Source organism: Ictidomys tridecemlineatus, chromosome 7 (assembly GCF_052094955.1).
Source record: "Ictidomys tridecemlineatus isolate mIctTri1 chromosome 7, mIctTri1.hap1, whole genome shotgun sequence".
Classification (NCBI taxonomy): Eukaryota; Metazoa; Chordata; class Mammalia; order Rodentia; family Sciuridae; genus Ictidomys; species Ictidomys tridecemlineatus.
In genome coordinates, this window is record NC_135483.1 from 140,172,656 (window position 1) to 140,198,133 (window position 25,478).

At 36.8% G+C, this 25,478-nt stretch overlaps 1 protein-coding gene across 12 annotated transcripts in view; it reads left to right on the forward strand.

The window, feature by feature from the left end:
- Nucleotides 1-11,900, forward strand: part of Dcaf17 (DDB1 and CUL4 associated factor 17) — a 74,060-nt gene extending 62,160 nt beyond the window's left edge. For 9 of the 12 annotated variants that reach the window (XM_078017591.1, XM_078017588.1, XM_021725918.3 and 6 more), the window contains 4 exons: nucleotides 9,119-9,223; nucleotides 10,227-10,301; nucleotides 10,845-10,972; nucleotides 11,433-11,900. In XM_078017591.1, coding sequence (XP_077873717.1) covers nucleotides 9,119-9,223; nucleotides 10,227-10,301; nucleotides 10,845-10,928 — 264 coding nt within the window. In that variant the 3' untranslated portion in view covers nucleotides 10,929-10,972; nucleotides 11,433-11,900. Of the gene's footprint in view, nucleotides 1-8,889; nucleotides 10,302-10,844; nucleotides 10,973-11,432 lie in introns of those variants that run through there. The other 3 variants (XM_078017587.1, XR_013424139.1, XR_013424140.1) reach the window with 3 other exon arrangements.
- Nucleotides 11,901-25,478: the final 13,578 nt, after the last annotated feature.

Consider the following 25,478-nt stretch of genomic DNA (forward strand, 5'->3'; position numbering starts at 1 on the left):
TTAAGCTCAAAACTCTTAAGGACAAAACTTTAGGTTTTTAAAAACAAGCTCAATCTGAGCACAGTGACACACACCTGTAATCCTAGCAGCTTGGGAGGTTGAGGCAGGAGAATCATGAGATCAAAGCCATCCTCAGCAACTTAGCAATACCCTAGCAACTCAGCAAGACCCTGCTTCTCAATAATATATATAAAAGAGCTGGGGATGTGGCTCAGTGATTACATGTCCCAGGTTCAATCCCCTGTACCAAAAAATAAAAAAATAAAAACAAGCTCTCAAAAGCCCTGAGCCACTTCAGTTACTGATTAAATTGGGGTGGTCTGTCTTTTAGTCTATCTGCCTAACAGGAAAATGAGAACCCTCATTGATGGGAGATGTCAATTGGAACCTTCTTTTACATACAAGATCTGTCTTTGCATGCTTGTTCTGACATGCTCAGGCATCTCCAAGTGTTTTGTGTGTATTCACAATTAACCCTTGCAAAATCCTATCTGAGTTTTATGAGGAGATAATGCATTGCATTTTGTAATATCTTATTCTTTCATAGTTTTTTTTTTTTTTTTAAAGAGAGAGTGAGAGAGAGAGGGGGAGGGGGACAGAGAGAGAGAGAGAGAATTTTAACATTTATTTATTTTTTCTTAGTTCTCGGCGGACACAACATCTTTGTTGGTATGTGGTGCTGCTGAGGATCGAACCCAGGCCGCACGCATGCTAGGCGAGCACGCTACCGCTTGAGCCACATCCCCGGCCCCATTCTTTCATAGTTTTGCAAAGCTCTCTTACATATATATTGCCCAAGGTTATTTTAAAGTAAATTAGCCACCCTAAGATTTACATTTGGCTATTTTATCATCATGGTCATTGATCTTTCTACTGTATTTGATTAGCTCCTGACTTACTGCAAATTATAGCATGTTGAAACTCAACTGTCCCTTAGCTCCTTCGCCTCAACAACTGTGATTCACCAAATTGGCTTTGTCAAACCCTAAAAAGATTTTTAATTGCAGATTTAATTTGTTTAGGAGTTTTTTAATTGATTTGTTTTTCTCTTTCTTCTTGTGACAATTTTGGAGAATAGAGTCCTATTAGAAATCTGCCCCTTACATCTAAAATTTCAAAGTTATAACAGTAAAGTTATTTATAATATCCTTTTTATGATTTCTAACTGTTTAAAGTATTTGTAATAAAGATTAGTAAATGCTAGACATCTGAAAGTTCTGTTTACCACTGGTGAAGGCTAATAATCTGAAGTATCTTCAAGTATCTTCTTTCTTCCTGATGAGTCTTATCAGAGTTTATTATTTTCATTAGTTTTTCTTTTTTATAAAAAAATTGTATTTTGGTTGTGTTAATTTTTCCGAGTATGTGTGTGTTTTTATTGTGTGGATTTTTTGTTTTTATCATTATCTTTACTTTCTTTGGGTTCCTTTTCTGCTCTTTTTCTAATTTCGTGTCGGGGTGGGGAGGAAGATTGAGTTTATTTTTGCCTGTGTGTGTGTGTGTGTGTGTGTGTGTATTGCTAGGACTCAACTTGGGACCTCACACATACTAGGCTAATGCTCTACCACTAAGCCACATCACCACCCCTGTCTAATTTCTTGAGAGGTATATCTAAATATCTAATTATGCTTAATCATTTTTCTCTGAACAATGGCACATTTAGAAATATGTTTCTTATATTTATAAATTTATTGATCTTCTACTCTTTTTACATTTATTTTTAGCTCAATCCCATTATAGACAGAGAATATATTCTATGCCTTTTCATTTCTTTGATATTTGTTGAAATGTGCTTTGTGGTCCAGCATTTAGTCAAATTTGCTACATACTTGAAAAGTTTTACTTTTCCCTCAGTTCTTCTGTTCATGCCTAAAAGCCCCTTGTGGTTTATATCTTGACAAATAACTACATAATGCCATTCCCCAGGTCCAGAAATAGAATTCTATCAGTACCCTAGAAACCACATACATATGTATGCCTATGTCATCACAGTCCTATTCTTTCCCCATGACACAATCATTGCCTGACTTCTGATACAGTAATTTCTTGCTTCTCTTTATAAATTTACTGTGAATGCATCTCTAAGCAAGAGTTTATTTTTGCCTGTGTGTGTGTATGTATGTGTGTGTGTGTGTGTGTGTGTGTGTGTGTATGATTGAACTTGGGGAAAATTAGCTATTGTGAATTTGCTGCTATAAACATTGATGTGACTTCATTACTGTAGTATGCTGATTTTAACTCCTGAGAGCAGGAGTAATGGTGGTTTCATTCCTAATTTTTTGAGAAATCTCCATACTGTTTTCCAGAGTGGTTGAACCAATTTGCAGTCCCACCAACAAGGTATGAGTGTATGAGTGTACCCTTTTCCCCACATTCTTGCCAACATTTTTGTTACTTCTATACTTGATAATTGCCATTCTGGTTGGCGTGAGATGCAATATCAGTATAGTTTTAATTTGCATTGATCTAATTGCTAGCAATGTTGAACATTTTTTCATATATTGTTTACCATTCACTGTTCATATTTCTTCTTTTGAGAAGTGTCTGTTTAGTTTCTTTGCTTTTTTGGGGGGGGGGTGTATTAAGGTTTTTGAGTTATTTGTATATCCTGGTAATTAACACCTTATTTGAGGTGCAGGTGGCACAGATTTTCTCCCTTCTCTCCTCACATTCTTGTTTGTTTCCTTTGCTGTGAAGAAGCTTTTTAAGTGATACCAGCTCATTTATTGGTTTTTTATTTTACTTCTTGCTCTTTAGGAGTCAAGTTGAGAAAGTCAGTTCCTAAGCCAACATGATGGGACTACATTTCCTTCTAGTAGATGCAAGGTTTCTGGTCTAATACCTAAGTCCTTGATCCACTTTTAGTTGAGTTTTTTTTTTGTTTGTTTTGTTTTGTTTTATTTATTTATTTATTTATTATTGGTTGTTCACAACATTACAAAGCTCTTGACATATCATATTTCATACATTAGATTGAAATGGGTTATGAACTCCCAATTTTTACCCCAAATGCAGATTGCAGAATCACATCGGTTACACATCCACATTTTTACATAATGCCCTATTAGTAACTGTTGTATTCTGCTACCTTTCCTATCCCCTACTATCCCCCTCCCCTCCCTTCCCATCTTCTCTCTCTACCCCATCTACTGTAATTCATTTCTCTCCTTGTTTATTTTCCCATTCCCCTCACAACCTCTTATATGTAATTTGGTATAGCAATGAGGGTCTCCCTTCATTTCCATGCAATTTCCCTTTTCTCTCCCTTTCCCTCTCATCTCATGTCTCTGTTTAAAGTCAATCTTTTTTGTTTCCTGCTCTTCCTCCCTACTCTGTTCATAGTTGCTCTCATTATATCAAAGAAGACATTTGGTATTTGTTTTTTAGGGATTGGCTAGCTTCACTAAGCATAATCTGCTCTAATTAGTTGAGTTTTGTGCAGGGTGAGATATAGGAGTTCAATTTCAATCTACTACATAATGGATTTCTAGTTTTTCCAACACCACTTGTTGAAGAGGCTATCTTTTCTCCAATGTATGTTTTTGGTGCCTTTGTCTAGTATAAAATAACTATTTATGTGCATTTGTCTCTGTGTCTTCTATTCTATTCCATTGGTCTTCATGCCTGTTTTGGTGCCAATTCCATGCTGGTTTTGTTACTATAGTTCTGTGTATAATTAAGGTGTTGTATTGTGATTCCTCCTGCTTTACTTTTCTCACTAAGGATTGCTTTACCTAATCTGGGCCTCTTATTTTTCCAAATGAATTTTGTGAATGCTTTTTCTATTTTTATGAAGAACATAATGAGAATTTTAAGAGGAATTGCATTAAATCTGTATAGTTCTTTTGGTAGTATGGCCATTTTGATAATATTAATTCTGCCTATCTGAAAACATGGGAGATCTTTCCATCTTCTGAGGTCTTCTTTTATTTCTTTCCTTAGTATTCTGTAGTTTTCATTGTTAGATTGATTCCCAAGTCGTTTTGTTTTGTTATTTTTTAGACTATTGTGAATGGGATAGTTTTCTTAATTTCTCTTTCAGCTGACTCATCACTGGTGTATAGAAACACAATTGATTTATGAGTGTCAATTTTTGTATTCTGCTATTTTGTGGAATTTATTTATGAGTTCTAGAAGTTTTCTGGTGGAGGGTTTTTTTGTTTTGTTTTGTTTTGTTTTTGTTTTTGGTCTTCTAAATATAGGATCATGTAATTGGCAAACAGAGATAGTTTGAGTTCTTCTTTTCCTGTTTGTATCCCTTTAATTTTTTTCTTTTGCATAAATGCTCTGGCTAGAGTATCAAAGACTATGTTGAATAAAAATGGTGATAGAGAGCATCCCTATCTTGTTCCAGTTTTTAGAAGGAATGCTTTCAGATTTTTCTCCTTTTAGAATGACATTGGCCTTTGTTTTTTTGTATGTAGATTTTGCAATGTTGAGGTTTATTCCTACTATCCCTAGTTTTTCTAGTGTTTTAAACATGAATGGATGCTATATTTTGTCAAATGCTTTTTTTGCATCTATTAGGATAATCATGTGAGGGGCTGGGGTTGTGGCTCAGTGATAGAACACTCACCTAGCACATGTGAGGCACTGGGTTCGATTCTCAGCACCACATAAAAATAAGATAAAGGTATTGTGTGTACCTACAACTAAAAAATAAAAATAATTTTTAAAAAAGATAATCATGTGATTCTTATCTTAAAGTCTATTTATAGGGTGAATTACATTTATTGATATTTATGTGTTGACCAACCTTGCATCCCTGGGATGAAACTCACATAATCATGGTGCACTATCTTTTCAATATGTTTTTGTATGCGATTTGCCAGGATTTTATTAAGAATATTTGTATCTATGTTCATCAGGGTTATTGGTCTGAAGTTTTCTTTTCTTCATGTGTGTTTGTCTTGTTTAGATATCAGGGTGATACTAGACTCACAGAATGAGTTTGAAAGGGTTCCCTCCTTTTATATTTCATGGAATAATTTGAGGAAGATTGATGTAAGTTCTTCTTTAAATGTCTGGAAGAACTCAGCTGAGAATCCATCTAGTCCTGGACTTTTCTTTGTTGGTAGGCTTTTCATGGTGTCTTCAATTTTATTACTTGGAATTGATTTGTTTAAATTTTCTGTATTTTCTTGGTTCAATTTGGGTAGATCATATGTCTCTAGAAATTTGTCAATATCTTCATGATTTTCTATCTTACTCAAGAATAATTTTCCAAAATCATTTCTGATTATTCTCTATATTTCAGTAATGTCTATGTGATATTTACTTTTTCATCACAAATTTTACTAACTTGAGTTTTTCCTTCTTCCTCTTGATTAGTTTGACTGAGTGTTTATCAATTTTATTTATTTTCTCAAAGAATCAACTTTGTGGGGGGGTACTGGGGATTGAACTCAGGGGCACCCGACCATTAAGCCACATCCCCAGCCCTATTTTATATTTTATTTAGAGATAGGATCTCATTGAGTTGCTTAGCACCTCACTTTTACTGAGGCTGGCTTTGAACTCGGGATCCTCCTGCCTCAGCCTCGGGAGCCGCTGGGATTATAGACATACACCACTGTGCCCAGCCCAACTTTTTGTTTCATTAACTTTTTAAAATATTTTATTTCAATTTCATTGAATTCAGCTCTGATTTTAATTATTTCCTCTCCTGTACTGATTTTTGTGTTGATTTTTTTCCTAAGGCTTTGACATGCAATGTTAAATTATTTATTTGGTGTCTACTTTAATGAATGAGCTCAAAACTATGAATTTTCATTTTAGAACCTCCTTCATTGTGTCCCAGATACTTTGATATGTTGTATCACTGTTCTCATTTACTTCTAAGTTGTTTTTTTGTTTTTTGGTTTTTTGCTTCACCTCTGATTTCTCCTACTATATATTATTTAGTCTCCAGCTGTTAGAGTAGTTTCTATTCTTTATCTTATTGATTTCTAATCTCATTCCATTATGATCTGATAGAATGCAAGGTATACTCTTTTTCTCTCTTTTTGTATTTGCTAAGAGTTGCTTTGTGGCCTTATTTTAGAGAAGGATCTGTGCGCTACTGAGAATAAAGTGTATTCAGTCATTGATGGTTGAAATATTCTACATATGTCTGTTAAGTCTAAATTATTAACTGTATTTATTAATTCTAAAGCTTCTTTGTTTAGTTTTTGTTTGGAAGCTCCTATCTAGTGATGAGAGAGGCATGTTGAAGTCACCTAGTATTATTTTGTTGTCTATTTGATTCTTTTTTTTTTTTTTTTAGAGAGAGAATTTTTAATATTTATTTTTTATTTCTCGGCGGACACAACATCATTGTTGGTATGTGGTGCTGAGGATTGAACCCGGGCCGCACGCATACCAGTCGAGCGCGCTACCGCTTGAGCCACATCCCCAGCCCGTCTATTTGATTCTTGAAATTGAGAAGGGTTGTTTGATGTACATAGATGCTCCACTGTTTGGGGCATAAATATTTATGATTATTATGTCTTCTTGATGTATAATTCCCTTAAGCAATATAAAATGACCTTCTTGGTCCCTTCAGATTAACTTTGGCTTGAAGTTTACTTTATCTGAAATGAGGACAGAAGCACCTGTTTGTTTACGAGATGAGATCCCTGTTATCTCGTAAACAAACAGGGAAAAAATGATATTTTTTTCCCATCATTTTACCTTCAATCTGTGGATGTCTGGCCCTATGAGGTGAGTCTCTTGGCAGCATATTGAGTCTTATTTCTTAATCCAGTCTGCCGGTCTATGTCTTTAAAAATTTTTTTTTAGTTGTATATAGACACAATATTTTTTATTTTATTTATTTATTTTTACATGGTGCTGAGGATGGAACCTAGTGCCTCACACATGCTAGGCAAGCACTCTACCACTGAGCCGCAACCCTAGCCCCAGTCTATGTCTTTTGATTAATGCATTAGGCCATTTACATTCAATGTTATTATTGAGATATGATTTTTATTCCTTATCATTTTGATTTTTATGGTTTTTAATTTGAATTAGTTTCTCCTTTGACTGACTATTATTGACTATTAATATAGATCCTCCCTTTGCTGGTTTTCACTTTTATTTTTCCTTTATTCTTCATAAAATATTTTATTGAGAGCCTGGGGCTGTGGCTCAGTGGTAGAGCACTCGCCTAGCACGTTCGAGGCCCTGGGTTCAATCCTCAGCACCACATATAAATAAATAAGTAAAATAGAGGTATTGTGTCAACTATAATTAAAAAAAAATTTTAAATATATTTTATTGAGTCTGTTATGTAGTATGGGCTTTCTAGTTGTGAATTCTTTTAACTTTTGTTTATTGTGGAAGGTTTATCATTCATTTTCAATTCTGAAGCTTAGTTTTGCTGGGTATAGTATTCTTGGTTGGGATCCATTTTTGTTTTAGAGCTTAATATATACTATTACAAGATCTCCTAGTTTTTAGGATGTGGGTTGAGAAATACAGATGGTTTACCTCTAACTGTTGTTTTTCTCTAGCAGCTTTTAAAATTCTATATTCTATATGTTAGGCATTTTTATAATAATGTGTCTTGGTGTAGGTCTGTTGTAATTTTGTATATTTGGAGTCCTGTATGCCTCTTGTGTTTGGTTTTCCATTCTATTCTTAAGATTTGGGATTTTCTGATATTATTTCATTGAAATGGTTGTTCATTCATTTATTTTGTATTTTAGAGTCTTTATGAATTTTAAATCTACCTTTATGAATTTTAAATTTGGCATTTTCATGTTATCCCATATTTCTTGAAAATTGTGTTGATGATCTTTTAACATCTTTTCTCTTTGGTCAACTTTATTTTCAATATTATATGTTTTGTCTTCATTGCCCAAAATTATATCTTCCAAGTGGTCTAGTCTATTGGTGATGTTTTCCATTGAATAGTTTTCCATTGAATATTTTTTGGTTTATTGATTTCTTCATTTTGAGGATTTCTATTTGATTCTTTTTCAGAATATCTTTTTTTTGAAGTGATCTTCCACTTCTTATATTTTCTCTCTGATTTCACTTTTTACATTGTCTTTTACCTTACAGATCAGTTTAATATGAACATTCTAAATTCCTTCTTGACATTTCCTCCACTGTGGTGTCAATGGCTTCTGTTATTGGGATATTTTGGCTTATATGGGATAGTTTGTTCTCTTACTTCTTCATATTGTTTGTGTGTCTACCCATTTATCAGTATATGTCTTTTGATTGGTAAGTTTTTACCTCTATCTGAAGGTAGCAGAGTTTCTACCCTATGAACTTATGGTGTCCCTGAAGATTTCTAGTACCTCACTGTTTCAGGGGAGACAAATAATAATAATAATCAAGGCAAATAATATACAGCATTAAACTAAATATTTAATCCCTACTATGACAACTACAATGTTAATTGGTACAATATACAGAAATGGTATGATATGCAATTGCCAACAGTAAAAACAGTAAATTTGTCAAAGTGTTTGCAGTTTCAAAAGGGGAACATGGAGAATGCAGAAGAGATGTAGGATGTGATGATTATGAGGTAGGAGGAGAGAAAATAGGAGTAAAAAATTAAAGGAAAAATGAAAGAGAAAACAATAGAATTTTGCTATTAGCAAAAGAAAAGAGAGAAAGAAAATCAAAGAAACAGAAAAGTAAAGAACAATACAAACAAAACCAAAATATACTTACCCAAAACACTATTTCTTTAAAAAGCAGTCATGAAAAATAACTACCTTTAAAAACTACAAGAAATGAGCAAAGAGAGACAGTTATGTATATGTGTAATTGTCCATTAACCATTCAGCACACAAGCCAAAGAGAGGGAGGGAGGAAGGGAAGGAGGGAGGGAAAAGATAAAATAATTTTTTAAATCTTCTTCTTCTTCTTTTTTTTTTTTTTTTTTTTTAGTTGTAGATGGACACATTCCTTACCTTTATTTTTTCATGGTGCTGAGGATCAAACCCAGTGCCTCACACATGCCAGGCAAGTGCTCTATGACTGAGCCACAACCCCAGCCCCTTTAAAAATGTTCTTAATAAAAATAAGATAATTGTTTGCATTGCATTGGTCTAAAATTGTCAATGAGAATATATGTTCATTGTATTTTCCCAAATGTCTCTTTTTGTCTTTTCTTGAGGTATGTACTGTGCACAGAAGAGCAGGGGCCGAAGGTTGTCAAATTGCTCATCAAGTTGCCAGCTGGAGTTCAAAAATTCACAGTGTTGTCTGCCTCACTCTCATGGTGGGATCGCTGTAGAGTTCTGTGGGAGGAGTTCCCATAAGCAGAGCTCCTAAAGGCAGGATTTAGGTCTAAGTAGGCCCCAGGTGCTTCCTTGAATGTCAGTTAGTCCGAAGATTTTAAATAAGCACAACTCCAAGACCCCAAAGGTACCGTGCTGGGAGGCTATACCTCAGGAGTCTTGCCTGGATTCCACTGGTACAGCAGAGGAGCCAACCCTTAGCCCCCTCTGCCAACCATGGATCCTGCCCTTCCCAGATTTCCAGGCTCAGTCTCCAAGCATATAGTCCCTCTTGCCCACCCAATCAAATTCCTGGCCCACCCTAGCTGGTCCTGTGAGTCCAGACACAAAGTAGGGAAAAGGGACACAGGATCTCATGGGTCTCTATGGCTGGACCTGTATTCCCCTGGGTAAAATGCTCTCTGTGCTTAATTTCCTCCTGGTCTCCTAGGCACACTCTGAGTCATGAGGCAGGCATCTGCCAGGTCTGTTTTATGGACCTAGTTTAGATTTCCCTGCTCTGGGCTCCTGGACTTGCTCCCACAGCTGCAGACCACAGTAACACGATGGCAAAATGGGTCCTGCCTTGGCTCTCTGCAGACACCTGGGAGATACTTAGCATCTTTCCTGCAGAAAAATATAGTGTAGCACACCCTCTGGATCAGTTTGGCAACGTCCTTGATCTCTGGTTTCTCTGTACCAAGACACATCATGGTGCCACAATGCAGGTCCTCTTAGTCCCTCTCCTTGCTTTTCCCACAGTGGATCAGCTCCAACAGTCACTGGTGCCAGCAGTAGGCTTTCTTCTTTTATTTATTGTGTCCAAACTTCTGAGTCCCTAAGCTGTTCTGAGCCCAGGGTTAAGTCCCTGTTCTACCCACCTAATTGAGAAGCTATTTATCCACTCTTTGGTTTCATGTCACAGAGCACTTAGAAAGCAACTTCCTACTCTGCCATCTTCCATGAGTCCTCCAGCCTTTTTTCTTTTTTTTTACTTTGAGACAGGGTCTTGCTCAGTTGCCAAGGCTGGTCTTGAACTTGCAATTCTACTGCCTCAGCCTCCAGATTCTGGGATTTCAGGTGAGTGCCACCAAGTGTGGCTTACTTTTGCCTTTTAAAAAATATTATATAAGTATAATTTTATTATTTATATTGTTTTCATCATTTTTACTCAACATTGTTTATGTACAATTCATTTTTATCTCCAATTTGTTCCTATTCATTATGTTTTAGTTAGTTTTTATTATGGTAAAGTTTCCAACTGTAGCAAAATTTACTTATCCATTCTATACCTGGTGGACATTCTGGTTGTTTGCACTTGGGCCAATTATTAACAAATAAATTTGGGGGCTTGGAAGCTAAGTATATGTTTACCTTTCTTGGATGCCGCACTATTTTTCAAAAAGATATACCAATTTGTAATCCCAACAGCAGGGTTTGAGACTTTCTGTTGCTCCATTCACTAAACACTTCATTTTTTTTCCAATTTAATAGAGGTATGTCCCAGGTTTGTTTTAATTAGCTCTTCTATTTTTTTTAAAGGGGGAGGGGAGAGAGAGAGAGAGAGAGAGAGAGAGAGAGAGAGAGAGAGAGAGAGAGAGAATCTTAATATTTATTTTTTAGTTTTCAGCGGACACAACACAACATCTTTCTTTGTACGTGGTGCTGAGGATCGAACCTGGGCTGCACGCATGCACTACCACTTGAGCCACATCCCCAGCCCTTTAATTAGCTCTTATCTGTTACTAAAGGTAGATCTTCTCTTTGCTTAATGATCATTTGGATATCCCTTTTTGTAAATTGACTGTTAAAGTATCTTACCTGTTATTCTATTTGCTTGTTTGTCCTATCACTTTTGAATATTAATATTTATTAGGCATTCTTGATTATAAGTAATGCAAATATCTTTTCCCATCTTTTACTTTTTTTACTTTGTAATCCCTAATAATAATGGAGTATTTTTAGAAACAGAACTTCTTAATTTTAGTGTAGTTGAGTTTATCAGTCTTTCATTCTGTTGTTATTTTGCATTTAAAATTCTTTGCTCATCTGGGGCCATGAAAATATTCTTCTACATTCTTTTCTAAGAGCATTATAGTTTTTCCTTCCTTAGGCTAGATTTTCAATCTACCTGACATTGATTTTTGTGTTCCTTGACTTTATAATCATTTTATTCATATATTCTCTGTATTTTGTCTGTTGTTTATGCAGATTCTCACTAATAGTGACTTGCCTTGCCTTCTCATGTACTTCATGGTCTTCAGTTGTAAACTCATTGATTGAAATAAATCTCAGAACATTCTCCTCCAGAGAAGATTTATTTCTGCTTCTGTTAATAGGTAAATATGCCACCATTCAAGGATTACTTCAGTATCTTGGCTCAGTTCATCCTTCCCAATTCTGTGTTGGCCAAAGCCTTAGTATCCTGATAGCAGTACTACTATCTGCATTTTACTCAGAATGATTCTGGTTTGGGATTCTTTGTTTGTTTGCTAGTTTTGTTTGGAGGTGAAGCACCTTTGGAAAACTCCCTATTTTATCAGAGTCCCACAGTGTCTCAAAGAAATGGGTCCTGTCCAAGGTCTAATTGTTCCTTAGCAGATGGATGCCTCAGTGCACCTCGTCATCTGTAACATTGTATTTGGAAGTCCCTAATAAAACATTTTGCTTATTACTCCAGATCATTACAGAATTTCTTCATTTTTCTGTAGGGTTATATAAATATTCTGTTGTATGGAATTTATTTAACCAGCTCCCCAATGATATACCTACACATTAAATCTAATTATTTGCTACTATACGCAATGTTGCAATATCATTTCACACCTATGTGTGTATATCTGTATCATAAATTCCTAGAAACAGAATTACTAGATCAAATTGCCCTGTAGAGATTGTACAAATTTATCATTTTATATTGTTTATAAATACTGAAAAATACATAGAATATTTGCTTTATGCAATTCTCAAAAATATTCTACATTGCCTTCTGAAATATAGATGCAGTGTTAACAATTTCAAAATTTCACTGAGATTTTGGAGTAGGAAAACTTTTCAAGTACACATGGAATATTAACCAAAATTGAACAAATAATGGACTATAAAGCAAGTTTGTTGCTTCATGAGCTTCAAGTGTCCCAAATGCTATTCTTTAAATATAAGAGGATGTCTTATTTTTCTCTCCCCAACAATAACCAATTTTTACAAAGATTAATTACTATTGTACTTTTTATTTAGTCAATAAATTTGTGAGTCCTTTACTTTAAAATAATTTAAATAGGCATGCATGCCTGACATTTTATAGTGGAGTAGATGGAATGGAATTGCAGGTACAAAACTAAAATTGACAATGGATTCTACTATTATCTTTGCACTGAAAAGTATTTTATGGTAGAAAATTATTACAGCCTGTTAAGCATACATAAATTAAGTATATCTAAACTTTAAATTATAATCAATAATCATAAATTTAGTGTATATATATATACATATAAATATATAATATATATTATTCATTTCTTACTTTAAAGTTACAGTAGTAAAGTCTTTTGGAAGCAAATGAGGGGAAAGGATTTTCATGTCTTCTAAGTTTTCTAATTTAGAATGTTGCTGCAACTAATGCAGAATATCTACAAAGTAAAGCAAGTTCATGCCCCTGTTACTTTTATGTCTTTTGGGACCTGATAACATACATGAATGTGACCAGCAGAATATATTATAGTTTTTCTGTTGGGTATTAAATAAATGCTTCCTGGTATTAGAAGAGCCAGAAGGCGACTAGACCCTTATTTTAGCATTTTAGACTTAAGTAATCATCCTGTTATACCTCAAACGTATATTTATTATCTAAGAGATGGAAATGGCTTGAAGGATTTTCTAGAAGCTAGGTTTGTTACATCTTGGAACATAACTAAATCTAGACTTGGTCTGAGTAGTCAAAATAATCTGGTAGGCACTGGTTGCTATAGTTGCTGATTCTTGGAATTAATCTTCCTACCAAGTTAAGGGGACAGACTTAGTTGATGGCCATGAGTGGATTCCCAGAACAAAATATCCAAAAGTTATGGCCACAAATGACAGAAGACCAAGTCAGAAACAGTAAAATGTAATCCCCATATTATAAAACTGGTCCAGGCTACCACATATAGTTGTTCATATCATGCCCTGTACAACCTTAGATGATGCCATTTGTATAGGTGGTATGTTGAGCCAAGGAATATCCATGGCCTGTAAAAGCTAGAAAAGGCAGAGAAGTGGATTCTTCCTTAGAACCAAAAAAAAAGTGGGGGCGGGGGTGTGTGAAAGGGTTAGGGTTGGGGGATGCAGCTGGGCATGGTGGCACATACCTGTAATCCCACTGACTAGGGAGTTTGAGGCAGGAGAATTGCAAATTTGAGGCCAGCTTCAGTAGTTTAGTGAGACCTTGCCTCAAAATAAAAAATAAAAAGGACAAGGGTTGTAGCTCAGTGGTATTGCACACCCCTGGGTTCAATCCCTAGTATCGAAAACAATAAAAACGGAACGCAGCGACCCTGTGACCCCTTGATTTTAGCCCAGTGAAACCAACCAGATTTCTATCCCACAGTGCTGGGAAGATAATAAAATTGTGTTGCTTAAACTGTTCTGTGCTAATTTGTTGCAGCAGCTGTAGAAAACTAAGATGGCACTGTAAAATAACAGATGTGATGTCAGAATACCAAGTGGAAATTTCACAGTAAATGATGTAGAACATATTATGTAGCTCTGAAACTGAAAGGAAGACAGAAAAATATTATGAAAGTAGAAGCAGATTATTTTATGAGGAGGTTTTTAGGGGCAGAGCTAGGCAGTAAATTTGTTTTCCCTCCCCACAGGGGACGGGGAAAAGAGTGACTGTCTCTTCATTAACCCACTAGTTAGAGGGGTTTCATGGCTTTATTTGTGTTCCCTTGAGTTTGGGAACAGGACTGAGTCTGTCTGCTGCTGCTGAAAACCCACAGGGCAGGAGAGATGAGGGGTGACCTGCTTGGTTCCAGATGATGCAGAGCTGCTGGCTGCATCAGGAGCATTCTGTCCTCCCAGAGTTTGTCAGATGTGGAGCAGGTGTTTTGGCCCCTGCTTCACGGAAGAGGAAGCAGATGAAAGCTTCAAAAAGAAGGGCCTGAATGAATAACCCAGAGCAGAGAGGTACCTGTGGAACAGACTTCCTGGCGGTAACATGGGAATTACAGCTAGAGAAGCTCAGCGGGAAATCTCCCAAGGAACCCAGGAAAGCACTTGGGAGAGAAATTCCACTTGTCATGTGGGAACTTTCCCCTTCTCCCTCCCCTTACAAGTAGGAAGGAAAGTTGGCTCTTTCCCTCCTCAAAAGGCAGATGTCAACCAACTTCAGGTCCAAGTTAGGAAGGTAAAGTATTATTTTTGAAGTATTGATTCATATATTGACTTAAATATTTTCTGAATACCAAGTTGAGACATGCCAAAATGATACGAATTAAATATTCCTTAACTCGAATGCTTGGAGCCAGAATGTTTTGAATTTCAGATTGCAAAATACTTATTCACAATGACGTATCTTCGCACTGGGAACAAAGTCTAAACCTGCAACCCACATGTTTCATATACCATTCATATACATAACCTTAAGGTAATTTCATACATATTTTTATTAATTTTTAGAAAAAACAAAGTTTCATGGTGTGGAATTTTCCACTTCAGGCATCATACTGTTATTTAAGGAGTTTCAGATTTTCAGATTAGGGATTATCTAGGGAGAATGGGATTATACGGGTTTTTTCTATTATGGGGTTTTTAAAATTTATTTATTTTTAGTTACGGATGGACACAACACCTTTATTTTATGTATTTATTTTTATTTGGTGCTGAGGATCAAACCCAGTGCCTCACACAGGCTAGGCAAGTGCTCTACCACTGAGCCACAACCCCAGCCCTGGATTATAGGTTTAAAGGATTTGTTTATCTTTGTCTTCCTAATTTTTTCTTACAATAAGTGCACAATGTGCAATTTAAAAAGTAAGATTATGAAAAGCAGTAATAAAAAATTTAAAAAATTTTTAAAAAGTCATCCAGCTAGGATCACAGTATAGATCCTGCTGATTGTATCATCTGGATTCACAAGTGTCTTCCCATATCACAAACTGTTAGGTAGCAGAATACAACAGTTACTATTATGGCATTATGTAAAAATGTGGATGTGTAACCGATGTGATTCTGCAATCTTTGTAATGTTTTGAATAACCAATAAAAAAAAAAGTCTAAATCCAAAGGATGAGTATTTTCTAAGGATATGGGCCAGATTTTTACTTTCTAGCCTTTTGTTACCGCTGTTGACTGGTGAGGAGTCCTTGCTTCCCCAATGTTGAAGAATAACACCAAAGAAGCATGCCAAGGCAAGGTCAGAGTAGAGATTAGAAGTTTATTAAAGGACAGCAGAAAAGACTTCTCCCAGAGGAAGAAGGGGACCCAAGAGGTGGAATCCATGGAAGTGTGGTTGTCTCCCCTTTTAATAGTTTTGGTGATGGAATGTAGGTTGGAAGGGGTGGGACACAGGTAATCTGGGCAGGAAGGACTTCATTATCACTTTTTGGGATGGGCTATCTCCAGATCTGTTGGGGGCTGTTTCCTGGGTTCCATTAACATTTCTTTGGAGTGGACTTTGGCCTAGGACCTTTCCGGGACTTCAATGACACTTCATTAACATTCCATGAGTTGTCCTGCATTTCCCCGGAATCATTGTCAGCATGGCCTCCATTTTAGATTTCACTCGATATGATATTAGACCCGATTTACCTAACTACACTGACTACCTAACTTTAAATCTGGCTTCGCTTTTAGTCCACCTCGAAGGGTACCATCTCTTGTCTTGGAGGGTGCCATCTCATGACCTACCAAATGGGAGCTGGATTCCAACATAGTATCTTTGAACATAATAGTGGCTGCTTGTAAGTGCCTTGTTACTCCAAGGCTGACACTAGGGATTGAACCCAGGGGTGCTCTACACTGAGCTACATCCCCAACCTTTTATTTTTTGAGACAGTTCTCCCTAAGTTGCCAAGGATGGTAACTCCAATTTACTGTGCTCCTGTCTCAGCCTCGTGAGTCACTCTGGGTTCCATTCTGGGCTCTGGAGATTATCAGAACATACAGTTTCACTCTAGGCGAAGCCTGCATTCCCTCAATCCACATTCCCTGGGACGTAAATGTCATGAAATCAACTCATCTTTATTTTGTTTTCTTACGTGTCCCAATGGGCTAGAAGAATGGCTGGCATGTGGTTGACTCTCAATATATTTCTGTTATTGAACTAATTTCTTCTGTATGGGAAATGGCTTGGTTCTTTAATAGCCTAGCAACTCTTAACTAAAAATTACAGGGAGCCATTGTTTTAGATTAGGCTTCTGCACAAGGCCCCAACAACTAGATTAACAGTCAAAACTCATTAAACTTCCATATCACAAAATCAAACAAAGCTGTGATTTGACCTTCCCAGAAACCAGAAGACAGAGGTAACAGCTAAATTTTCCAAACAGGCCATCTTCAATTGACATGATAATGAATTCCTCTCTTTTAATCCTTAAGAAAAAATGAATATAGTAACATAACCTGATGTTACCGGTTATTTTTCTGATGTTATCTCCCTGTCCCCACCTTCCAAGGAAAGTAGCTCTGAAATAACCAATCTATGTTTTGTTCTTTTTTTTCCCCCTGCTTTTTAAAAAAATCCTTCTCTGTATATAAAATCAATCTCTTCTGCTCAACGCATCAGAACATTTAACTCCATTTTATAGGAATGAAGTGTTGCTTGATTCTAGAATAAAAAATAAAGCAAATTAAAATCTTTAAACTAAATTGTTATAATTTTGTCCTTTGGCAGTTGGGACTTAGTGGGCTAGGTATAAAAATATTCAGCCTCTCTTTGGTTTCCAACATGCTCAATTGAACAAGTGATCACAATTTCCACTCTGTCAACTCTTGGTATGTGTACCCAAAAGCATGGAGTTCTATTGGAAAAAATATAAAGCAAAGTAAAAGACTGTTACCGCTGGTGACTGGTGACGAGAATAACACCAGAGAAGTACGCCAAGGCAAGGTCAGAGTGGAAAGTAGAAGTTTATTAAAGGACAGCAGAAAAGACTTCTCCCAGAGGAAGAAGGGGACCCAAGAGGTGGAATCCGTGGAAGTGTGGTTGTTTCCCCTTTTTATAGTTCTTTCGGTGATGGAATGTAGGTGGGAAGGCCCGAAGGGTGGGGCACAGGTGGGCCAAAGAAGTAATCTTCATTAACATTTCTTTGGGATAGGCTCTGGGCCTTGGGCTTTTCCCATTAACATTCCAAGAGTTGTTCTGGTCCCCCCCCTCATTCATTCTTAACATGGCCTCCATTTTGGATCTTACTCGATATTAGACCTGATTTACCTAACTACACTGACTACCTATCTTTAAATCTGGCTTCAAGACCATGAAAGGAATTAAACATAGTATGTTGGCCAAATTTATGTGGTATGATTGATTTGGAAATAATACTTCCAATTCCCTTTTACTACATATATCAGAACAATTTCTCTTAACTAAAATGATATTTGGACTTTTTGTTTTAGTATGTTTTAGTACAAGTATCTAGGAGCAGATTCTTCAATTGAGTATGTGTGCAAGACAAATTGTTCAATTGATCTAGCTATGACTTATTTAATAAATATTTATTGAGCTTCTACATGAACAGCACTATGATGACTAGTCTAACAGCTTGAAATAAGAAATATGAAAACACAAATATTAGCAAGGACTCTGAATGTTAAAATGGATAGAAATACCATTCAAGCCATCTCAACTGATAAAAGGAATTTATTGGTTCATGTTACTGAAAAGTTCAAAAATTACTTTAGATGCTTCTGTATCATTAGTCTAAGAAGCATACATCTTTCTATACTGAGGTTCTGTACTTTTGTTGTTGTTTTTCCTATATATACATGACAGTAAAGTGTATTTTGACATATTATATACATATAGAATAATTTGTTCCAATTAAGATCTCATTATTATGGTTGTATATGATGTCAAGTTACATTGGTCATGTATTCATATTTAAGAATTGGCAAGATATGTCTGATTCATTCTACTGACTTTTCTATTTCTATCCCCTTTCCTTCCCTTCATTTCTCTTTGTCTAGTCCTAAGAACTTCTAATCTTCCCCTCCCTTGTCATTTTGTCTTTAAAATTAAGAATCTGAGGGCTGGGATTGTGGCTCAGTGGGAGACCGCTTGCCTAGCACACCTGAGGCAATGGGTTGATCCATCCCCAGCATCACATAAAAAAAAAACTATAATTTTCCAAGTTTCCTTGAGCTCCAATGTTTAGTTTTAGCAAATTAAATATAGAATACACAATACACACATTAAATTTGAAAATTTGAATTTCAGATACACAATGACTAATGAGTATTTTTTTAGTGTAAATATATCCAAATGTTGTATAAAATACTCTTACACTAAAAAAAATGTTTGTTGTTTATCTGAAATTCAAGTTAAACTGGATAACTTGCATTTTACCTTAGTCTTAAAACATTTTTTTTTATCCTGGTTTCAGGAATCAAATCCATGCTAGGCAAGCACTCTACCAGTGAGTTTAAAACCACTAAAGTCTCATACATTTATTCATTTATTCATGCACCCATCTATACATACGTTTCTTTAAACAGAATGCCAGTTATTTGGCCAGGTGCTTGGGACACAATGATAAGAGAAACAGAAAAAAAAAAGTACCTCTCCTGGGCCTTTCAACTTCTCTAGCTGAGGAGAGTGATATTAATCTTATGATCACCAACACAAAGGTATGATTGTTAGCCTAGTTACCTTTGCTAAGTGCAAAGGGGAAAGTACAAAAGCCTGGGGCCCTGGAAGTCTTCCCCAAGGCAATGGTGCTGAAGGCTGCTCTGGAGTTACCCAAATCTAGGAAGAGTACTCCCTGTGGGGAAAATGGCCAAGACTGCTTATCCAGATTAGTGACTGCAAAGTTCAACTGGTTGTCACCTTCTTGGGCACAGTTGTAGAAAAACTCAAGTAGTGGTGGCCTTCTCACCTCCTCAGTCACTCTGGCATGTATGACACACAGCCCTGCTTTGTGACTATGACAGGATGCTCTGTTGGAGCAACACCACAGACACCACAGATGTGCACTTTTCTCCAGCTGTCAGTGCAAGGCAAGGTGAGCAGGAGATACCTTATGATGTCAGTCCTGAACGTATTCAGGACTAAGCAACTTGGTGACACCTTGTCTCTAAATAAAATACAAAATAGGGCTGGGGATGTGGCTCACTGGCTAAGTGCCCCTGAGTTCAATTCTCGGTTCCAAAAAGACCCTCACAACCCAAGCATTTCTCCTCTGAACCTTCTTGTATTGTCTCACACATGAGCTTTTGGGGGACACCTCACATTCAAACCATGACAATTATGTATTAATGGGGCTGGAGATGTGGCTTAAGCGGTAGCGTGCTTGCCTGGCATGCGTGCGGCCCGGGTTCGATCCTCAGCACCACATACAAACAAAGATGTTGTGTCCGCCGAAAACTAAAAAATAAATATTAAAAAAAAATTCTCTTTCTCTGTCTCTCTCTCTCTCTCTGTCTCTCTCTCTTTAAAAAAAAACAATTATGTATTAATGTCTTTCTTTCTTTGTTCTTCCTTCTTTTCTTTCTTTCTTTTTTCTTTTGTGGTACTGGAGGTTGAATCTCAGGGCACTCTACCACTGAGCTACATCCCCATCCCTTTTTATCTTTTATTTTGAGGCAGGTTCTCACTATGTTGCCCAAGCTGGCCTTGTACTAGTGATATTCCTCCCTCAGTTTCCTGAGTTTCTGTGATAATAGGTATTCCACCATGCCTGACTTTTACAGGTTTTTCTTCTCTTTAACAAGAATAATAGTATATTATTTACTAGTATCCCACCAATGTGGGCTTTAGAAGATTCATGTGCTCAGGGCTTCTTGAAAGCATATTGCTACCTAAACACAAATATGGATCTCAGCTATCGTTATGACCATGACAGCTGATATTTCTTTTTGACTCCATGATCTTTCTTCTGCTGAGCAAACCACTAGGTTTTTGAAGGACTCATGTTGTCATTCCTCTCTTCTCCATGTGTTGTACTGTTGTAGAGCCAAACAATTCTAGCTCCCAGTGTGCTTATTTAATAATAATGTGGTGAACTTTCCAAAGAAAGTCTTCCCATTTTTCTCCTGTGTGATGGCTGTGATTAGGCTCCAATCCTGTGGTCTGGTTCAATGAGAATGTGTGCTTGGAACTCATTACTGACACTCTTTTTATATTTAGTCTGTTAAGTTCTGTAAACTGTAAAAGTACTTGATGCTTTTGTTGTTGATAATTTTCTCCTCTACTTTTTCTTAAACTTGGTTGGGGGGTAGTGGGGGAGAGGTTACTTGCTATATATTTTAGAGCTAATTTTCTTTGAATTTTATGTTTTGAAGTAAGAAAGTTGTCAATATTTTAAAATGAATACACAGACACACATACACATATATAAATACATCCTAGTTAGAGGTTGAATGGTAATAACAGTTGAGTTGATACTGTGGAACTTAGGTTTATTAGACAATCTTAACATCATTTCCACCTTCATTTCACAAATAAAGAACTGAGAAGCAGAGAGGTTATGCAATGTGGCCAAGATCACATGAAAGTAGCAATAATACCTAAACCTCCTATGAACCAGGTCTGGCTCCCCATTGCCTATTTGAGAACATGGTGTGATTACAGCACAATTACACCCATTAGTTGTATTGTTAATGGCTATATTTGTGCTATCATAAGAGCCGAGCAATTGGGACAGAGATCATATGACCAAGAAGCCTTACTCTCTGGCCCTTTACATAAAGTAGTTTCCCATCCCTCTCTGGACCTTAGGAGTCCTTTGCCTGGAGCCAGCGCAGGTGAGTAGGCCGGAGAAGTGTGTAAAAAATGGGGCCTGGGGTGGTGTTAGGGGCAGCCAGGCCTAAGGTGGCTCCTATCATTTCTGTCCACATTCCAGTTGTAAGCATCAGTCGTGGGGCCACTCAGATGCAAAGAGAAACATGGTCCTTTAAACTGAAGACCTGTGCAGTTGATTCTCAAGACACTAACACCCTATAAAGTGGGATCATGACTTTTGAGGATACCCCACTGTCTCTGCTACAGGGACATAGCACCATGGTTGTCCCTGAATGGTGCAGACACATTTGGGCCAGGAGCTGCTGAGCACAGAGCTCCCATCCCCCCCCTCAAACTGTCTCAGAGGGTGAGCCCTGTGCCACATCGTCATTGTCTGACCCCACTACTTGTCATAGATCATTAATGACCTGAAGGATGCACTGGATTCAGAAGAGTCTTCAGAGAGTTGGTCAGACACTAGGAGACACGTGTCAGTCTTGGAGTTGTTGTAGTGGTTTTTAATTTTCTCCATTTATTAAGCATTTCAGTATAATGACACATGCACATTCTTACCAGAGACAATATTTTATTTTACACATTGGTTTTTCTTATATATATAATACACATAACTTGTTGGGCTAGGAAAGGATGGCATCACAAAGACAAAATTGCCTATGATTAGTAATACAGATTCCCAAATGGAAAATCAAAAGTTGTTGTCATTTAGTATTCTTCAGCACAAGGTAAAAGATGAGCCTAATAATATAAGCAACTGGGGGAACAAACACAAAACTGTGGGGAACCACCTGTAGCCCACAGGAAAGCAGAAAGAACCCAATGCAGAAGATCATGTGGATCTACAAAGAGGACAGCATGGTTGGTCCTGAGGTTTTGAGTTCCTGGTTCCAGATCTACATGTGGCCTGCTGTGTTTCCTCATTTGGAGATTTTAAGACCCCCATTTAGTGAACGTACTACCTTGCACCCATTGTCCACCTTGCACCTATTCCTTGTTTAAGAGCACAATCTATCCACCCCATGCAGCTTCTCCTATCTGATCAGGTGGCCTTGCTTTCTATTTATACACAGTGATAGAAGAGGCCCATGACCCAAGCCAGGTCTGTCAGAACCTTCTGGGATATATATAACAAGGAAATGATAAAAGAGCAGTTTGGTAAATCACACCTTAGCCAAATTCAGTCCACTGCTTGCTTTGTTTTTGTCTTTGGAAATAATTACAGACTCACAGATTTACCAAAAAAATAAATAAATAAAAAGTGGGGAGGGCCCAATATCCATCACCCATCTTCCCCCAATAATATCATCTAACATAACTAAGTCACATTATTTTTTTTTTCTTCATATCAGGGATTGAACCCAGGGGTGTTTTACACCTGAGCTCCAACCAAGCCCTTTTTATTGTATAAGACAGGGTATTGCTAAGTTGCCAAGGCTGGCCTTGAACTTCCCATCCTCCTGCGTCAGAGATCCAAGTCCACCACACTCAGCTCTAAGGTGCAGTATTAACACCATGAAAATGACACTGGCTTAATATAAATGAGCCAGATTTCACTAGTTCTTAACTCTTTCCTTTCCCCTTTTTAATCCCTAGTACTCGGGATCAAACTTAGGGCCTTGCACATGATAGGCAAGGACTGAACCACACACCCAGCCCTTTAAGGTGTTTTCTGTGCCTCCATGTACAAACTATGGCATCTCATCATAAGTAAAGAATCACAGAACCACCACATGGTCAAGATTCAGAGCTGTTCACTATGGAGCTCCTCCTGCTGCTCATTTGGCACATGTGGCCTTCTCCCTTCAAACGCTTGGCACCGCTGACCTGTTCTCTAATCATTTTGCCCTTTCAGGAATGCTATAGAAATGCAGCCATACTATACATAATAACTTTTTGCATTATCTTTTTTCACCCAGCTTAATATACTTGAGAGCCCTATATTGCATGTAGCAATAGTTCATTCCTTTTTTTCTTAAATATTTTTTTTAGTTGTAAATGGACAGAATATCTTCTAATGTATTTATTTTTTGTGATGCTGAGGATCCATCTGGTCACAGTTGTGAGGCAAGTACTCTACCACTGAGCTACAGCCTCAACCCCAGCTCATTCCTTTTTATTGCTGAGCAACATTCCCTGCTATTGATGTACCACAGGTGCTTAACCATTCACCTGTCGAAGCACATTTACATTGTTTCCAGTTTTTGCTTATTGCAAGCGTGCATTGTATACAGGGTTTTGTGTGAACATAATTTTTTATTTCTTGGGATAAATGTTCAAGAGTGTTTAGCTGCTGGGTAAATATCGCAAGTGTGCGTGAAAGTCAGTAAGACATTGCCAGACTGATTTGCACAGTAGCTGTGCCATAGTATATTTCCAACAGTGATGTATGAGAGATCCAGTTCCTTTGCATGCTTGCTAGCATTTAGAAATGTCAGTGTTTTTATTTCAGCCATTCTTTGAGGTGTATAATAGGATCTCATTGTGGTTTTAAATTGTATTTCCCTAATGGATGGTAATTTTGAACACCATTTCTTGTGCTTAGTTATCAAGTATATATACCCTTTTTTTTTTTTTTTTGGTAAGGTGTCTATTGCAGTCTTTTGTTCTTTTTCTAAGTGTGTTGTCTGTTGTCTTACTGAGTCCCTTATAAGGTATGTGGTTTGAACATATTTCATTCCATTTAGTCTTCAGCATGCTTTTGTTAACCAAGTTTTATTTTAACACAGCCACATACATTTATTTACATATATCTGTGGCTGATTTCATGCTACAATGTCAGAAATGAGTATTTGCCACAGGGACCATATGGCATGCAAAGCCTATAGTACTTACTACTGGGCTTTTACAGAAAATTGCTGACTCCTACTCTGAAGTGGGAAAACAAAAAGATGAAGGCCTCACAAGTGCTGTGGACTCTTTTGGCAAGCTAATGCATCCTGTGGACTTTTCCACACATTATTGTTTTAAAATGCATTAAAAATAAAACAAAACAAAATATAGGATTACAAAGGAAATCAGTCCCATTGAAAAGGAGTTTTTAAATTAGAAAAGTAAAAATAAATATGTGATATAATAATTTATGTGCTTAATTATTCATTAATAAAATATGTAGCAGATCTAACTAGTTACTATTATTACTCTGAAGAAGTGCTGAGCATACATGATAAATTGAAATATTTGTATCAATTCTAATGTGACTTAAGGATAACGTTGGTAACAAAATCATAACTACCAGGAAGACTAGTGGGGTTTATTGTCTGCATACATAATTTAAAAAATGGGTAAATTTCAGTTAGGAATTAATGAAAGCAAAGATACCATTCTCCCCATCTATGTTCTCTCCACATAAACCAGGCTAAGAGTGGTGCACACCTCCAATCCTGGCTATATGGGAGTCTGAGGCAGGAGGATCACAAGTTTCAGGCTAGCGTGAGCAATTTAGCACGTCCCGGTCTCAAATTAAATAAAAAGGTCTGGGGATTTAGCTCAGTAGTACTGTGCTTGCCTAGCCCACATTAGGCCCTCAGTTCAATCCCCAGTACTGTACAACAAAACAAAAAATTACTTTAATCAAGTCCAAAACTATCCTGATTAGCAGATTAGCAAAGTGAAGCCTAATTTTTTGGACCTTGTGAATTGTCTCATTACACAGCAAGCTAGTAGCAAACTGAAGTCTGAGAACAATATATATTCCCTTATTCCAAAGCTTCCTGTTTTCTGGAATCTCAAGGTTTTAGGCTTAGATGGAACACATAAATGACAGAGTCAAGTTATTTTGGAACAAATGTAAAATTTTGGACTTATCCTATTTGATTTTCTCTTTAAAAAAGAGCCTTACCTTCTAACAAAAATCATAGTCAAGTTTTCCCAAGATCTAGTGAGATATGTCTAAACTGACTATAGGTAATTGATTATAGGTAAGGCTGTTAAGAAAGCCACTCTGGTCTACATTCAGAAATCTTTTCTGGATACATGTGTCCTTTCATGCTTCAATTAGACCCTGATGTCCATGAACCAAAATTCTGGACATAATATTCAGAGATACTTTGCCTATGAACACTTTAAAATTGCATCGTGACAGAGGAGATTATAATTAAAGCACTTACTCCTGTTATTACAAAACCAAACAAGAAAGCATCCAATAAAGTTCTCCAAAGGTAAAACTATGGTTTTGGCTACTCCTCAAAACCTTCAGCTCAGTTTTTTGCATAGTTTGATGTCCCATCCAAACAGTTTGATGTACTTATAACATTTGGTTTATGTGTAAGAAAGCTTGATTATAAGAAAAATGTCCTAGGATATTTCTTTCTTCATTAATTCTG